This window comes from Anabrus simplex, chromosome 2 (assembly GCF_040414725.1).
Source record: "Anabrus simplex isolate iqAnaSimp1 chromosome 2, ASM4041472v1, whole genome shotgun sequence".
Taxonomy (NCBI): Eukaryota; Metazoa; Arthropoda; class Insecta; order Orthoptera; family Tettigoniidae; genus Anabrus; species Anabrus simplex.
In genome coordinates, this window is record NC_090266.1 from 672,281,601 (window position 1) to 672,301,536 (window position 19,936).

Genomic DNA, 19,936 nt, shown 5'->3' on the forward strand with positions numbered 1-19,936 from the left:
TGCCACGAAATTTGAAAAGTGGTACGAGGGCTGGAACGGGGTCCGCTCAGCCTCGGGAGGTCAACTGTGTAGAGGTGGGTTCGATTTCCACCTCAGCCATCCTCGAAGTGGTTTTCCGTGGTTTCCCACTTCTCCTCCAGGCAAATGCCGGGATGGTACCTAACTTCAGGTCACGGCCGCTTCCTTCCCTCTTCCTTGTCTATCCCTTCCAATCTTCCCATCCCCTGCAAGGCCCCTGTTCAGCATAGCAGGTGAGGCAGCCTGGGCGAGGTACTGGTCATCCTCCCCAGTTGTATCCCCCGACCCAGAGTCTGAAGCTCCAGGACACTGCCCTTGAGGCGGTAGAGGAGGGATCCCTCGCTGAGTCCGAGGGAAAAGCCAACCCTGGAGGGTAAGCAGATTAAGAAGAAGAAGAAGAAGAAGAAATTTACGAGGGAAGGTAGAGGTCTCGCGGCTTTAACTATTTGCATCTTTTCATCAAACGAACGGCCAGTAAATGGCTTTTCAAACTGATTTACAATTATATCCATTTTAGACTCGTCCATCGTTAATACCACATTACGCAAAATATAATAAAACGACGAATAGCACAGGAACAGCACACACAGAATGAACTCACTAATCAGCAAAACACACAATGAATTAACTCACTAGTTAGCCACAACTTAAGCACTGGAGGTAAGTCACCCCAGTGGCATTGGTCAGTTTCGTCACGTTGGGTTCTCGCTAGGGGGTAATCTGTGTGTCCCGTTCGCTGTAAACATGTCGACTTTCTCCAAGTTGCTAACAGATGGCAGAGGGTAGCACGGGTATGGGGTGACAAATTCTGACCAAGTTTCAATTGCAGCGACATCGTTCGGAGGGTTTCAGAACTACGTCTGCCACTGAATGCAATTTTAAGATTGAATGCCTTACGTCGTTAACTCCTGCATTTGCTGTCTCTTTCTTCTGAGAGTGGAGTAGACGGCGAGACTACACCAGCACCACACGTAATCAAGCAACGGAACTAGTACAGTTGCGCGGACCTTTTGAACTTCTGAGAGATGAAATCGTTAATATTTGACCTGAAACAACCTAAAATCGTAAATCAGACAGTTCTTTGTGTTATCATAACGCATGCAATGAATGCCTTGCATTCAAGGAGAATACGCCCCTGATATCTCGCTTGAAAGACAATGTCACGACCTTTTATCTGAAATATGTATCGAGTTGGTTTGTTTCGTCATGAATGTTATTCCCCTCATTCAGTTTCGTCCTGCTGCTCACGGTCTCACTGCAGCTTCATCAGTCCGTTTAACGCGCCGCGCTCAGCCATGGTTTGACTGTCAGTAACGTGCTTGAAATATTGTATAATTCAGATTAAAGTTTAGTCGGAAGTAGTAGTGACAGTATTAGCAGCAGTGATAATGAAATAAATGATGCGGCTGTGGCAGATGCAGTGGTAAATGATGAGAGTGACGATGAGGAGGAACCAGTACTTGGAAATTTTGTGTAGGAGAATATTGATAATTATACAGGTCAAAGGGAAGTTTTCAACAGTGAATTCGGATTCCTAAATTATCTAATAATATCCAGGCAAGTCACAGGGACAAACATTGAGCAGTTAGGCCTATCTTATCGGGTTCAGCTGATGGAAGGTTTGTTTACAAAATAAGCTAGTTCGGCCGGGAACGAAATATTCAAGGCCGGCGCGCATTAGATAATACAGTTCCAAGGTTGCAGGAAAGACATTTTATCATGAAATTATCACCCAAGGGTGAGAAATACAAACCTCAGAGACGTATCGTGTGTTCAAAACACGGCAAAAAGACGACGTCGGTGTACTGCTGCCAGAAGTGTGACGTGGGTCTCTGTCTCGAAGAGTGCTTCGAACTCTATCACATGAAACTAAATTACTAAGGTAATGTGAAATAATTATGTCAGTATCTGCATGTACATAGTTCTATCATAAGGAATTCAAAATTTCGTGAATATCGGGCTACTCTTATACTTGTAGTAACGCTTTAAGTGAATCAATGTATTTCAGTCGCGCGTAGTTGAAATCTCATCCAGCCGCGGGGTAGGAAGCTCCTAAAATGGCTGCGACGCTGAGGGGTTAATTTACAGGTATTTACATTAACTGAACTCATATAAATATTTAGGTACAGCACGTGTTTCATGACATAACCTCCCACACAATACGATCATTCGACTACGTAAATAATAATAATAATAATAATAATAATCCCGTGGGGGTTTCAGCCTGTTCCCCTATCGGGCACGTTCCAGGTGGCGGATCGGGAGGCTCGCCGGACTTGTCCGGAGGGTTTGAGGGAAATAAAATACCTCTCGCGGACCAAAAACAGGCACAGCTCGCCAACATCTTCAGCAACCTCTGAAGCTCACTACTTCAGTTGTAACCATGATATCAAAATAGATCAATGTCCCCAATACTTTTAACTTGATAGCATGATGGAATCAACCTACAATATAACTACCCCAGACCCTAGTAGACATACTAGTTTTTCTCGGTCATCAGATTCAGGGGGACTGAGAACATTCATGCGGGAATGTATCAGAGCTTCCCAAATCTCTTCGCCCAAAATGCAAAACTTTCTTTGGTAGTCTAAACATCAACATACTTAGGAAAACTGGGAAGCTAAAACAATTACCAGACATGTTAGATAATTTAAACATCCAAATTTTAGCACTTCGGGAAACCAGATACATGGATGAAAATCATTTTGACTCAAGGAAATTATAGAATTTACAAAGGCAAGCCAGCAATCTCCCTTCATAACAGACCATTACAATTTGGCACAGGATTCACTGTAAGAAGAAACATTGTAAACTCAGTACTTAAATTTTCTTCACCTTCTGATAAAATTTCAACACTATCCATTAAATCAGGAAACAAAGCTTATACACTACTTAACGCGCATGCACCCACCAATAACTACAATCAAAAAGATCCACAAATGGTGGAAGACTTCTGGGAACTGCTAGAAGAAACTACAGCCACAATTCCAAATCATCACATAAAAATTCTATTAGGAGATTTCAATGCCCAAATTGGTAGAGAAAAGAAATTCAGGACCATTGTAGGACTATACCCAGTGCACAATAGAACTAATAAAAATGGAGAAAGATTAATTGATTTTTGCAAAAATTTTGATCTCAAATTAATGTCAACACATTTCTGGGCCCTTCCACAGAAGAAAATAACCTGGAGATCCCCAAATTTTCACTTGGGAGAATTTCAACTAGATCATGTGGCTTTCCAAGAAAAATCAAAAAGAAATTATGAATGTTAAAGTTAAAAAAGGGATCACTGACTCCGACTACCATCTATCCTTAATCAAGGTCGAATTTCAACCAAACAGGTCCAAACCCAGAATAACATAAAACCTGCGTGTCGATCTGGAATTTCTTAAACAGAACACTAGTACTTTCCTTGAAAGTATTCCTACTCACAATCCTTCGAACTGGTTAGAACTCAAAGACATACTTTTGAAGGCTTCTCGAAATGTTGACACACCACCCAGGAAACGCAAACATAGGTGGTGGAATGAGACCTGTGACAAGGCCATAAACTTTAGAACTAGAGCCTGGCAGCATTGGAATTCTCATAAAACTGAACAAACCTGGCAGGAATTCACCAAAATACACAAACAAACATAAAAAATTATCAGGTCTGAAAAATGCAAATATGAACACTACAGATTGGCAGAAATTGAACAAGATTTTACAAAAAACAATACATGAAACTTCTACAAAACTTTCAGAGAAGAATTATCAAATTATCAGGCACCTGGTCTTTGCTTCAAACGCCCAGATGGGACATTGGAAACGAATAATCAAGAGAATTGCAAACTTCTAGCAGTTTATTTCCAGGATCTTTTAAACTGTGAATCCCCTTAAGAACAACTCACCTGTGAAAAACCCTTATCTCATCAAGATTCAGAACCCCCAAATACTGGAAGAAGTCAAAGAAATAATACATGGACTCAAAAATAACAAAGCCCCGGGAGAAGAAGATATAATTGCCGAAATGCTGAAGATAGGTGACAGCGTAGCCCGGAAAATCCACTCGATTCTTGAGAACATCTGGATCACTGAAGAAATCCCGGAAGATTGGAAATGTGCGCTAATCCATCCTCTACACAAGAAAAGGGATAAAACGAACATCAATAATTACAGAGGAATTAGCTTGATACCAGTTGCTTACAAAATTTTTTCCAAAGCCCTGCTCACTAGACTTGAGAAACAAACAGACCATCTAATTGGTGAATACCATGCAGGTTTCCGAAAAGGAAGATCTTGTACAGAACATATCCTTAATCTCAAAACTATCCTTCAAATGCGCAAAACCAGACAAACAGTCATTACTTTTGTAGATTTCAGAAAAGCATATGACTCTATAGACCGTCAAACACTTTTCAATACTCTAGAAGAATTTCAAGTGGATTAAAAAAAAAAAAAAAAAAAAAAAAAAGAGAGAGAATTAATCGAACATTAACTGGCACTACTTCAAAAGTTAAATTCCTAGGTGAAATATCTGAGCCTTTTCCTGTTAACACCGGGGTCTGTCAAGGGGATGTTTTATCGCCGTTACTGTTTAACTTGGTACTTGAGAAAGTAATCAGGACCTGGAAAATGGAAACTAAAGGAATAACCCTTGGAAGACTACGTAAAGACAGAATTCACGTGCAATGTCTGGCCTTTGCTGATGACATAGCAATCCTTCCAATAACAGCCATGAAGCAATTCATTCCATTAAAAAACTACATGAAATTGCCATCAAAACGGGACTTCAAATTTCGTATGAGAAAACTCAGTACATGGAAGGAGTCCCATGATACTTAGATGGACAACCTATGATAACTAAATTCAGAAAAATTGTTCAAATGAACCAATTTAAATATTTGGGAGAAATTATTCAGCCCCCTGGTTCAAACAGTGAAGCAAATAAATAAAGAATTTCCGAATTACAGAAAGCATACAGGATCACTTGGAACAGGTATAATTAAAAAATCAACATCTCGGAATGCAAAACTTAGACACTATAATGCAGTGATCAAACCTGAAGCGTTATATGCCTCAGAAACCTTAATCATTGGTGGCGGATCTATAACCAAAGACATTGAGAAACAAGAAAGGAAAATTTTACGAAAAATTTTTGGCCCAGTTTGTATAGATGGAATATGGAGGAAAAAAATCATCCCAGGAGATATATTGTCATTCTGAAAAAATTTCTCACACTTTTTGGAAAAGATGATTGAAATTTTATGGACACATTATCAGAATGAACACTAACAAGCTAACTAAAAGAATTCTCAACCTGGCCCTTTCATCTAAAACCAAGAACAGCTGGCTTCGTCAAATTGAAACAGATCTCCAGGAAATCAACATCTCAGAAGATATTGTACAGGACAGATGTAAATTCAGAACCAAAATCGACAATCACCACTTTGAAGACAAACCCAACACCAGAGCTACTATAGCTTGGACAGAAGAACGAAGAAAGAAGCTCAGCGAGAGGATGAAGAGATTTTGGGAGGAAAAGAAAACCAACACATCAGCTAAGCAAGTTAAACTGTGCTCCTGAGTAGGACATAACAATGTAAAAAAAAAAAAAAAAAAAAAAAAAAAATAATAATAATAATAATAATTCAAGCTCGATACTTGTATTATTTACCCATGGGTGAGAGAATATTGTTTTCAAGTTATATCAGTTTATCACACTTGCGTCAAAGGGAGTAGGTGTTGTCAGCTGTATCAACATTCTTGATCAGTGACTGCATCAATAAAAGCCTGTAGTGAGATTTAAAAGTGTAAATCACTCCTTGGTGCATAGGTTGAACAACGCTGGTTGTGTTAGGTGGAAATCAGGCTAGCTTGACATTGGAAAGCAATACACGTAGGTGAGAAGTGGCATTGTCAAGAAAATGAATAACTTTGTGATTTTCCTTGTTCATCCTACAGTTAAATTCGTTCAGCCATTCTTCTATTAGAGCACTGGTCATCCAGGCTTTCCCATTGCTCCCCCAAGTTACCGGAAGCCTGCGCAAGTCTAAGTTTTTAAAACACCATGGTTTTGCTTATTTCCCAATTACCAGGGACTTTTCCATTTCCCCCTCCATGTTACCACACAATAGTACTGTAAGTCTTTCTTCCGACATTTTACCCCCACTACACTTTTCCCCACGAAGCGCAAGTGACTTTGAAGGCAAGACTCAAAAAAAAAAAAAAAAAAAAAAAAATCCTGTTTCATAGGAGTTGAAAATGTCTTTAGGTTCATAGCCAGACATTAAATTTTGCAGCTTCGTTTTCCACTCTGCTACTACATTTTCATCCACATCTTTGGAATTGCCAAAGACTTCATTCCATACGATATTGTGTCTTGTTTTGAAACTCTCCAACCACCCAACTGATTCTTTAAAGGTGGTGTTGCCAAGTGACTTAGCAACGGCAAGAGCCTCATTCTGTAGCTTAATCCTTATAGGACCAGTTGACGATGTATCGTCAGTGACAATCCTTGCGAGAAAGACCAATTGACAATATATCGTCAATGGCCACACTGGCCATTGACAATATATCGTCAATGGCCACACTGGCTAACGGGACCAGCTGGCAATATTTCGTCAATGGAATAAAAAGATATCTGTAGGCCAAATATTTCAACACATGAATATTATGACAAATATATTAAGTGTCTGGAAGATCTTTTGGGACTGTTAGATTAAAGTTTGATTGAGTATGAGAGTCAAAGCACGAAATAAACACCAACAAGTACAGTGCAGCACATCCAATGCAGAGCGCCACCTCGCGCTCGCCAGCCTGCACTAAACTTATCGCTCAGCTGTGCAGTCTGCTGTTGCCGTTTCAACATAAACCACGTGTGGCGGCAAGTAACATAGTGCACTCTTCTCAATTTTATCGTTCGTTTGTTTGTTTGCTTCCTTATTTACGGTATCTCCTTTCCAGTAATCTGATAAATCTAACAAGTCATCGTCAGAGTTCTTGTTGAGTTCTGCCTACAATTCGCAACTTGTCATATTTACAAACACTCATTATTTACAAAGGCGATGGCTGTATTACTCGAAACGGAAAACAACTCAAAATAATTATCCACTTGTAAAGGAGATACCGTAAATAAACAAACAAACGATAAAACTGAGAAGAGTGCACTAGGTAGCTTGCCGCCTAACGTCATAAGATTATTGTTATTATTATTATTATTATTATTATTATTATTATTATTATTATTATTAATAATCTCTAACCCTTATAGGACCAGCTGAAGAACTGTGTGTACCAAATACCAAGAAGAATGCCATGGTGTGTGCATTGCAAAACATATTTGTAAATAAGTTTTTGTAAGTGTGGAAAACAATTGGAAACATTTTAAAACATTATTGGGTCCGTCTCAGTGTGTTATATTGTAGGTGCGAATTGGTGTTATTCAGAAGTTCTGGCTTTGTATCTACAAATTGTAGGCAAACAATGTGTGCTTACTGCTGTGCTGTCTTTTTAGACTTCAGATTACCGGGCGAGTTGGTCGTGCGCGTAGAGGCGCGCGGCTGTGAGCTTGCATCCGGGAGATAGTAGGTTCGAATCCCACTATCGGCAGCCCTGAAAATGGTTTTCCGTGGTTTCCCATTTTCACACCAGGCAAATGCTGGGGCTGTACCTTAATTAAGGCCACGGCCGCTTCCTTCCAACTCCTTGTCCTTTCCTATCCCATCGTCGCCATAAGACTTATCTGTGTCGGTGCGACGTAAAGCCCCTAGCAAAAAAAAAAATAGACTTCAGATCAAGTTGACAATACCAATATTTTGTTAATTTCAATCCGAACTCAAATAAAATTTGTGATAATACAAAAAATGAAGTATGGAACGTAAGTAATACACTTGCCATAGGTAAATTTTGCTTAGTTTAGAAACTACAGATATTTCATTCCAACATCTAAAAAATATTTTTAGTGTATATATAAAATATTGTTTATTTTGAAATATTTATTTTGTTCAAACTGCCTTCATTTACATCTCATAAGAAAAAGGTTTTTTCCCTCAAGATTTTGAAAAAATGAATCGTGAAGAAAATTTTATTACAGATTAAGTTACAGGTTTCTGAATGGAGATGTGAAAAAATGCCTCGAACGCCTTGGTCTTTCTCGCCATACCACATGCTAAACAGCTGATCTTCTTAGACATGCCCTCCTTGAATATACCCGGTCCTAAAAGGGTTAAGTCCACTAACCGGAAGGTTTCTCAAACGGGCACTGAAGAACCATTCCCACACTAAATCATTGATTTCTTCATTGACTGTTACCTTAGATTTCCCCTTCATTTGTCCATTCCCCTCTATCCACTGCTTAGTAATAACATCCTTATGTTTTAAAGTCTCATAAACTTGAGTTTTTCCATATTTGAAACGCGACATAATTTCGCGCACAGACAACTTTTTCTTTTAACTTGCTTCAATAACTTTCACACTCTTGTTCAGTGTCAGTGACGTGTATTTCTTAGCCATCATGCCGTCTTCAAAACTGACACTAATTTACTGACGGGACACTAAGTAAGGGAACTGTTTACTGTAGAATTGGGCTCAAGTTGTACATCAAGATAAAGATCTCTACGGACCATGGCAAGAGTTAAGCAATTAGTAGAGATTTAAATCCCATTCTACCAGGAATTTGGGAAACCCGGACCTCATTAGAGCCACGTGTTACTGTCTGTAAACACCTGGCGAAATATTTATGTACCTGTAGTACCGGGCACGCCTAAATAAATTTCACAGCTAAAGCATAATTTCCACATTATACAGTAATTATTTTCATAATTTCTTTCCGTTTCCACGTTGAACAGATTCCGCTCTATACAACATAAATAACATGCAAAGTCATATCCAGTATTGTCTTTCGGAAATCTGTGAAATGAAATACCACAGCCTTTTGAGGTCTCTGATTTACAATAAGGAACACTACAGTACACCATGTTTTTTAAGTTTATCTGATGTTCGCATTACATAAATACGTCTAATTTCAGTCACTAAATTATAATCACCCACACTAGCACAAGAAAGCTCATAAAGTACAAAAATACGTCTTGACACGCTCGTGAATGTTTAAATGAGTACTTTGCTTGCACAATGTTTTGACTAAAAATCGTGCACCTAGCGGCAAAACTATGCGTTTCACGACCCCGAGCGGGAACCAGTTTCACGACCAACGAGGCCTTGTATTTCTCCAGCATAAGCAACGTTTGAAACAGACTATCCATAGGTTTTCCTAATTCTATTGCTTTTCACTTTCCGCTCTTAATTCGTGCCACAGAACTTTCTGACACTCCAACAGCTGCTGTTACTCTTTCCTGCACTTTCTTACAATCTTATCACAAACTTTTCTTCCATTGCCTCCCTTTCCATAAAGTCTGTAACGTTCAAGATTGCTGCATGGGTCTGATTCTTCAGCACCTTACGATGCAGGCTATTTTTAATGCCTTTCATACTGTCATAGATTGGCCCAACGTACACCACCACTGACCACAGTTACTACACAATGAGAAATTACAAAGCAGTGCACGACAGTTGAGTGTAAGCTTATGCACTGACTGTCCTTGTAGCAGGAGCTCTGTTAGGAGGGGACGCACTACGTTGGATCATCCAAAGTGCGCATGCGCGACCCGACATCTTCCTAGCTGGCCTGATCTCTAGTGTTATTCAGGTACTTTGATTCCTGGTAAATATTTTTGAAACATGATGAAATGAATTAAAATTTTCTTAAATTTACATTAAATCTCGAACATCGACATACATAAAATATCAAATAACATAAAATCTGTACGTGTTATGGCAAAATGCTTGGTGTATTCCAAATCAGCACATTGTTTTCCATATCAGCCACCTACTTTCACCAAAACTGGGAAATCATTGTAGGCTAGTGTAACCAACCTAGAATTCAAAATAAAGAAAAAAAAGAACAGTGAAACTATCATTATACGAATATGGAACTTGCATGGTGTAAGAAGTAGGAATACATGACACTTGGCATCTACACAGGTAAACTATCACTTTAACCTATGAGGTACAACTGCTTCCCTATGAGGTACACTCAACTGCACAAAAATTGCCCGGCAAAGATATATTTAATTTTATACATTCACAAAATGCGAGGATATTCATAAACTGCGGATAGCTAGGAGCCAAAGAGATGATACTCGGAATCCTACCACTTGCAAAATATGTTCGTGCAATTTCAAACAAGAGGATTTTGAAAGGACGTCATCATCTGTGACAGCCAATTTCCGTGTGGTTGAGTGTACAACTAGAGAGAGGAGTCAGGAATGGGTTCATGCCAGGTGAACTAGCCTATTGGAAACAAAATGCTAGCGTACCTGAGAAGATGGGCCATATGTCCCATAATCAGTTTGGTAAGTTGCCCGTCGCAATTCAGAGTAACTCGAGCTGACTGGAGAAGGTGGTGGAGGGAGATCATCAGGTGGAGGAGGTGGCGGAAAACAAGGGCCATAGTCTGCAGGTTCTGGAGGTGGTGGTGGTAAGTCCTCAATTGCTGTAACAATTGTATTGATTATTTCCACATGAGATCATTTGAAATATTACATAGGGTGAACAACAAAAATATTACAATGGAAGGTCAGAACACATGAAAAAATAAAAACCAAAAACAAATATGGCACCTGATGTTGGACATTGCATTTATATAATGAATGTGGTTTGGCATTCTAAATCTGAACAGGAAGTCATATCACAGAAATTCTGTACATCCACTTAATGTTCAATGCACTGCAAAATAATATATTTTTCCTCTGGTAAAAGATTGTATAGGTGTTCTTACCTAACTTAGGTATGATGAGTTCAAATTTGCTTTCCATTTTCCCCATATTACATAAGGATTTTTCACAGCAGCCTCATCATTTCCTTTAATATCATGATTTTGATCACATTTCACTAAATTTTGACACCCCTTAAAGATCTTCAAAAGCAATTCTATAAATGAACATGAATAAAACTCGTGTGCCGATTTCAAATCTGTTTTCCGTTTTTCATATCATTTAAGGATTTTTCAGAACAGCCACATCATTTCCCTTAATATCATGATTTTGATCACATTACAGTAAATTTTTATATCCTTTAAAGGTCTGCAAGAAAATTATTTAACAGGTAACCGTAAATGACTTCTCAGCAAAATAAAACTTTTTCTGGGGTCTGAGGTGTTACAGGTGATTGCAAATAATTTTAACATATTGAATTCAGTGCCGGAGTCTGGTTTTCTTGCAGTACACAAAGCATCCAATACAATAACAGTGAGGTTGTATTTTATTTTCACCTAAGGGTGCTAGGAGTGTCTTACCCCTCCCCTAGGAGAAGATATTTTCTCTTCTGGATAGTAAGTCGTAATCTTATGTATTCCACCAATTGTTATGACAGGCAATATATATATTATTTTTGTATGTGATAAAATTATTTTCATATATCCATAAATTTGCATAATATAAGAGTTTTAGTATTTGTATGTGATAAAATTATTTTCATATATCCATAAACTTGCATAATATAAGAATTTTAGTATATCTTTCTATTATCGATATCATGTAAACTTCACTGAAATCTACACATTAAGATTAGCATTGTTCATGTATTTTGATGCCTGGTAAAATATATCAAAATGGGATGAAATGAATTCAAATTTATTTACATTAAACCTCGAACTTCAACATATATACAGTATGGTATCGAACTACATAAATCTGTACATTATACAGCAAAACAGTTGGTGTTTTCGAAATCAGCATTTAGTTTTCCATATGAACGACCTATTTTCACCAAAACCGGGAAATCACTGCAGGCTAGTGTAATGAGTCATTAATGACCTATTTGCATTTAGGACTGACACCCAGGTGCCAGATTCCTTATCAAGTGCTTACCAAGTCTTTTTCTTAAATGTTTTCAAAGAACTTGGAAATTTATTGAACATTTCCCTTGATAAATTATTCCAATCCTGCATTCCTAGTTCTATAAGGGAATATATGCTCCAATTTGTCCAGTTGAATTCCAACTTTATCTTATCATGATCTTTCCCACTTCTAAAAGCTCCACTGAAGCTTATTTATCTACTAATGTCATTCCACGCAATTTCTCCAATGACAGCTCGGAACATATCTCTTACTTCAAAATAAAAAGACTTGAGGCCTCCACCTTTTAAATACATAATATAATCACGTTAGTGATTAAAATAATGTCAAAAAAATTTGCAGGATGCTTTGTCTCTTTGAGACATCAGCCACTTATTTCCAGCATAGATTAAAAACAGACATGTACAGGCAATAAAGAGTTGCATAGAGTCTTGATTCCTATAAATAACAAACCTGCACTTATGTTCACTAAGATCAGAAAAAATGGTGCACAAAGAACACTGATTAGAAGTCTATAAAAAACTGAAAAACACATATACACTTGTTCTTGCTACACATAAAAATACACTTTTTAAAAATCTATGAGGTAGAATAGTCCTTGTAAAACTGGTCTTGTTTCGAATCCATTGTTCATAATAATCTTGCAGACTATTCAAAGTGATAGTTGAGGTAGTGATTAATCTGAATTGTATAGAAGAGAGGACTCGTCAAGGTTGTAATGAGTGTTGCATTAAATAATACGGATCTTGTAAACCGCTGTGGAAGATGTTGCAGAATGCGGTATTATTTGGGAGTCGGGAAGAAGAAGAAATAGAAAACCGGGAAAATAAAGTGAAAATATGAAGAGGGCAAAAAGTGTAAACAGGAAGAGATAGAAAACACACTCACCCCCTTTTTTATTTCTCACAGATGACGCCCCTTAAGTGGCATGACCGGACTTAGCGGCTGCCATTACATGTCTAGTGTTGTAACAGTGTGCCTTGGTGCACGAGGGAGCTTGATCAGGAGGAGAAGAGGAAGGAGAAAGGGAAGACATGCTAGTGAGGGAAATGTAAGGGTTTTTTTTAGTTACAAGGAATTCAGCTTTAGTTCCAAGCAAATCAAGGAAAGAACGAATTTGTAGTAGTAGTATGATCACTGCAGTTACGCTAACAGACGTGCATTGCCAGAAAAGGTTTCAACTTGCAATATCAGAATTGGACCTCCACTAATTGACTAGGGGTTGCATTCTCCAACGAATCCAGGTTTCCGCACCAAACAAATGGATGATGTGTGAGGCGGTAAGTAATAATTGAGAACAGACATGCTACAACTATTACTGGAAGAACACAAGCTGATGGTGATAGCTTTATGGTCTGGGCAATGTTCTCATTGCATTCTTTGGGACCAATCATCCACGTGGAACGCACTCTGGACTATTTTGGTTATTAACCCTCACGGAGTCGCTTACTCATTTGAAACGTTAGTAGTCGCGCGGGGTGTTGACAACACCCCAACTATCATTTCACAGTACAACCTATAAGGATATTTTTTTTAAATGTATTTTATTATGTCTAATATAAATTTACAAATGAGACTAGCACATAAAAATCATAAAATGCACGATATTCATCTATAAAAATCCAAGCATACGAAAATATTCAAATTATTACTCAATTTCTGCATCTCAGTACAAAACAAATTAATTCAAGAATATTTTTTAATTACACTCAATGTTTCTGTTTTCAGATTGAAGTAAAGACTTGTAAGAATACATTCAACATAACACAAGGTCAGAAACTTAGTCTGTATCACTTTGTGGTTCACTTGAACCTTGATAACATTTTTCACACACATTCCTCATATGTTTCAGACACATTACTCTACAACAGCGATCACAGTACGATTTAGCCTTTACATCTTTGTTTCTAGGGCACACTGTGCACCGTGATTGCTTCGGAGCTCGTTCTCGGACGTTTGTCGTCTTACTGGGGTCATCAGCACCAGTTAGTTTTGCCGCTTTTTCACGAATGGTCTTGGGCAACCTTTCGGTATAGACTCTTTTACGCATTGTGGGATTCACTAATTCCCTTCCAAGTTCACGCAGGAACATTCGGCGTACAAGTTTCTTCCCAGGGTTTGAAGAAAATATGATCTGAGCGTTAATTCCAGTAATGTCAAGAATTCTGAAGAATACTGTTAGCACGGACCTTGACACCAGGGAGATGTAATACTATGTTTTGTTGACGCGTCCTAACGTTCCTTTGAGGGGGATCTTTCTTCCACTCAGTCTGTTTATCTTTGCCCAAGTAATGATTTCCTCCTTCATGATAAACTGCATCATTATCGCTCTGTCCGTCATTATCCACATCCCTATCAGCCTCTGTATCACTGTCTTGGATAAGTTTCTCACAATTATCGCTTTCTGTTGGATCTGACTCATCGAAATCTTCTTCACAACTTTCATCTTCTTCTAAAAGTTCGCATATTCTAGCCTCCTGTAGTTCATAGCTACACATGTTCACAGAAAATGAGACTTTCACCACTCAAGCGAGAACCGCGTACTGAGCCGGAAATGTTACGATAGTGGTCGCGTGCGGGTATGACGACACCCCATGTGTGAAGAAAGAGCGCTAACGCCTGTCACAGCGATTCTAATTATAAGCACTCGATCAACACTTCGTGCTCAAGGTCAGATAGAGAGGTATAAGAGATTACAGCAAGATAAATGAACTCGATCGCAAGATGTAGCCTAAAAAATGAACGTGGGGTGTTGTCAACACCCCACGGGACTCTTTGAGCGTTAATCCTTTGTTGCCGATCATGTAGACCCATATATGCCAAATGTCTTCCCAGGAGTGGATGGAATCATCCAACAAGAAAATAAGACATATCCACAACCAGAAATGTTCAATGACTGGGTGAACATGAAGGACTTCAGAATACTTTCACAACCCCTTAATTCCCCAGACTTGAACCCAGCTGAGCATCTGTGGGAATCACCTCGATTGTCACGTTTGCTCTAAGAATCCTGTGCCATGCACACTCCAGCAGCTGTGAAATGAACTGCAGACTGCTTTGCTCCTGACACCTTCGACAACCTACCAGCTTTTTACAGAGTCACTCCCAGTCCGTCTAGCTGCTGTCCGTCAATCTGATCTGCATTTAGGGCAGTTGCCCTGGTGGCAGGTTCCGTATCTGTTGTTTTCCTAGCCTTTTCTTAAATGACTTCAAAGAAATTTAAAATTTATTGAACATCTCCCTTGGTGAGTTATTCCAATCCTTAACTCCCCTTCCTATAAATGAATATTTGCCCCAATTTGTCCTCTTGAATTCCAGCTTTATCTTCATATTGTGATCTTTTCTACTTTTAAAGATACCACTTAAACTTATTCGTCTACTGATATCATTCCACGCCGTCTCTCCACTGACAGCTCAGAACATACCACTTATAATACCAATATAATTGGGCCATTATTGGACATTATAAATTTTCCATCTAACTCATTCTTGGTTGCCAACGTTTCGCCCCAGTGTGCTAAGTTGGGCTCATCAGTTGGTAAATAGCACACCTGCCAACTGTTGAGCCCAACTTAGCACAATGGAGCGAAACGCTGGCGACCAAGAATGAGTTAGCTGGAAAATTGATAATGTCCAATAATGGACCAATTATACTGGTATTATAAATTTACTCATTCGGCACAAATATTTCAAGTTCTCTATGGGAATCAGTGTCTATATCAACATACCACTCAGTTGAGCAGCTTGTCTCCTTTCTCCCAAATCTTCCCAGCCCAAACTTTGCAACATTTTTGCAACGCTACTCTTTTGTTGGAAATCACCCAGAACATATCGAGCTGCTTTTCTCTGGATTCTTTCCAGTTCTTGAATCAGGTAATGCTGGTGAGGGTCCCATACACTGGAACCATACTCTAGTTGGGGTCTTACCAGAGACTTATATGCCCTCTCCTTTACATCCTTACTACGGCCCCTAAATACCCTCAAAACCATGTGCAGAGATCTGTACCCTTTATTTACAATCATATTGATGTGATTACTCCAATGAAGATCTTTCCTTATATTAACACCTAGGTACTTACAATGATCCCCAAAAGGAACTTTCACCCCATCAATGCAGTAATTAAAACTGAGAGGACTTTTCCTATTAGTGAAACTCACAACCTGACTTTTAACCCCGTTTATCATCATACAATTGCTTACTGTCCATCTCACAACATTAACAATGTCATTTTGCAGTTGCTCACAATCTTGTAACTTATTTATTACTCTGTACAGAATAATATTATCTGCAAAAAGCTTATCTCTGATTCCACTTCTTTACACATATCACTGATACATATAAGAAAACATAAAGGTCCAATAATACTGCCTTGAGGAATTCCCCTCTTAATTATTACAGGGACAGATAAAGCTTCGCCTACCCTAATTCTCAGAGTTCTATTTTCTAGAAATATAGCCACCCATTCAGTCACTCTTTTTTCCTAGTCCAATTGTACTCATTTTTGTCAGTAGTCTCCCATTATCTATCCTATCAAATGCCTTAGATAGATCAATCATGATACAGTCCATTTGACCTCCTGAATCTAGAATATATGCTATATCTTGCTGGAATCCTACAAGTTACATGCAATGCATGTCAAACTGTCTGGCCTGCAATTTTCAGCTTTATGTCTACCACAGGGGCTACTATAGCAACTCTTCATTTATTTGGTATAGCTCCTTCATGCAAACAATAATCAAATAAGTACTTCAGATAAGCTACACATATGCAGCCCACCCCATCAATGCAGTAATAACTACTGAGAGGACTTTTCCCATTTGTGAAACTCACAACCTGACTTTTAACCCCGTTTATCATCATACCATTGCTTACTGTCCATCTCACAACATTATCAAGGTCATTTTGCAGTTGCTCACAATCTTTTAACTTATTTATTACTCTGTACAGAATAACATTATCTGCAATAAGCTATATCTCTGATTCCAGGGTACAGATCTCTGCATATGGTTATGGGAGTATTTAGGGGTTGTAGTAAGGATGTAAAAGAGAGGGAATATAAGTCTCTCGTAAGACCCCAACTAGAGTATGGTTCCAGTGTATGGGACCCTCACCAGAATTACTTGATTCAAGAACTGGAAAAACTCCAAAGAAAAGCAGCTCGATTTGTTCTGGGTGATTTCCGACAAAAGAATAGCGTTACACACGGTAGTTATTCTTGATATTAGGTGATGATTACAACAATGGAACTCAACTGTACACATTCTTCAGTCTCAACATCCATCATATAGTGATCATAACAATTCACGGAATTAAGTCAGAGAGAGAGAGAGAGAGAGAGAGACAGACATACTTACATAATTCATGGAATTCATTTCCCTACCTTCACAGTGGTTGAAAAGCATTCGTAAAGAATGAATTTTGGTTAAAAGTAATCTTGATTTTTATAAGTATCAAACAAATGCTGTGAACTAAAGGGGTAAGTGAATTCCTACTCACCAGAATTATCAAATGCTCCTACATTGCAGTAAGTATTTTCCAGCTCCTTATTAGCTGGACTTCCAATATTACTATAAAGTAACTGAGGAGGCTCACTGGCTTCACTTACTGGAGGAACATTGCTATATGTTGGCATCAAGGAAAATATATTTTCTGTTGCATTCACACCTGAAATAAAGAAAGCATTTATTTGAAGAAATCAAATAACAGGCAGCCATTAACACTTACATTTTACTGATTGCAGTTAACGTTCCTAGTGTCCATCTGACATTTAAGACTCCCCACCAATATTACTGAATTTCACCTTCTTTATTTTCTGATTTAGCATGAACCTTAGTCAATCATTACTGACAAGTTGAACAGTACAATTTGGTCAGGCACTTGCTATCTAAACTCGAAGATTGCAAGATCAATTACCATCACAATTGGTCGACATTAAAGAGCACTTAAATGCAACAGATCTTGATCTGGCACATTACAGGAATCTTCCAGCACTCTCAGCTTCTACAACACCAATATCAGTTAAAGTGATGTGGTACACACAGTGTAATTATTAATTCTTGCGCTGTGTAGATATGTTATAAGACTGTATATACTTTAAAAGGTGATCCGACTGTAGGTGCTTCAGTAGTTGGAGCATTCCAGACATTTGTGTCTAGTATCATGATGGCACAAGTCTAGGTACGACATCAGAAACTGAAAATTGAATTTTACAGTTCTATCTATTAATCAACGTTAGAAATTATAGGAATTAAATGAAATAGTGGAAGGATGGTCAAAGAAAGAACATTAAAGCATTAAGAGGGAATGGCCTCTGATAACACCATTGTTAAAATTATGACTGCAGAGCTTAGTCTCGCCAAGAGAACACAGTTTCCAATAATCATATAAAGAGGAAACTGCATGAACATGTATATCTTTTTTAATTACTTGCTGTACGTTGCACAGACACAGATAGGCCAAAGGTACAGCCCGAGCATTTGCCTCGTGTGAAAATGGGAAACCACAGAAAAACACCTTCAGGGTGGCGACAGTGGAGTTCGAACCCGTTATCTCCCGAATGCATGCTAACAGCCGCGCACCCCTAACTGCACTATCAACTCACTCGGTCAAAAACACATTCATGGCTGAATTACCATTCTGAAACAAACTTCACACTATTCATGTCTAGCCAATGATACTATTAGCAGATCTCAGCATTACACTGAAAGTAAGGAATACTGACACAGAATATGAGAGCAGTTTGAGTTCATGTCCATCTAATAGTGTAGAAGATATCTCTTCCCAATGACTGCATTCTCCACGATAATACTTCTTCTCACACAACTGTGAACGTTCAATCATAGTTTGGGGAGCATGAGAAGTATTCGCACGTTTCCTGGCCGGCTCCTTGTTTACACTAGAGCACTATCAAGCCTCTTAATAACAATTATAACTGAAGTATCCACTATCTTTGTCATCACATTTACTAATTCAAAAAGCAGAATAAAGTTATGTTACTTTCCTCAGTCATCTCCCAAGGAACTAAAGCCATTTCTGTATTAAGTATAATACAATATTCCACTTCTGATCATCTAGAATTCATATGAAGTCAATTCTGAACAGAATTCTTCTACTGTGTGCACTCATGAGCAATTGAATTAGAGATAACTGCTGTAGTGGGGAAATGGTGCTGTGCTCGGCCTGGGGAATGTAATAGGAGGGCATGTCACATAACAGCAAGAATGTCAGATCTTGTGCCGGCTGTACGAGTAATGACCGACTACACGATGGGTAAGACAAGAAACCCCAGTTATCGTGGCCAGATTGTCGGCGCCAGTGGTACCATATTTCTGAAGTAATGCAGGCATTGGCTTTCCAAGGGCCACAGTTGCAAGAATGTAGCAAGAGTACGTGGATTCAGGCAAAACCACTCCCGCCAGGGTCAACTGTTGTAATATACTATGTGTTGATGATGGGTCACCATCAGCTAGTCTGAATCTTAAGAGCGGATTGACTGGCCACAGTGCAACAGATCACTTGTGAATTCAATGGTGGACAACAACATATGAGCAGCCATACTACCCAGAAACATCTTCTCACCATGAGGTACAGAAGCAACCATCACATGAGGACACTGCTGCTCAAAACCAGTTACAAGGCACGACGACTGACATGGGCAAAAGGAACATGGCCACTGGGCACTCGAAGCATGGAAAAAGGTTGCCAGACAGATGAGTCGAGCTAACTAGTTAGTACACGCTGATGGCCATGTACGAGTGTGTTGTCAACCACGAGAGGCAATGGATCCCTCTTGCAAGCAGGGTACAGTTCGGGCCGGTAGTGGTGATATCCTCGTATGGGGACTGTTCACTTGGGATGAAATGCACCCCTCATCCACCCACCCCGATGTAGCTGACAACATCCCTCACCAGAAATGTTACAGGAACCTGCTGGCAGATAATGTACACCACCTTGTTCGCATCCAGCACCCTGCAGGCGACCTGCATCTAAAGCAAAGCAATGTTCCAGCCCATTGCTCTCG

General features: G+C 38.9%; 1 protein-coding gene across 1 annotated transcript in view; it reads right to left on the minus strand.

Moving 5' to 3' along the window:
* Zyx (lipoma-preferred partner zyxin) overlaps positions 1-19,936 on the minus strand; it is a 242,056-nt gene that overhangs the window by 137,297 nt on the left and 84,823 nt on the right. The window contains exons 4-5 of the mRNA XM_067141232.2: positions 17,413-17,580; positions 10,377-10,552 (exon numbers count right to left, since the gene is read on the minus strand). Coding sequence (XP_066997333.1) covers positions 10,377-10,552; positions 17,413-17,580 — 344 coding nt within the window. The remainder of the gene's footprint in view (positions 1-10,376; positions 10,553-17,412; positions 17,581-19,936) is intronic.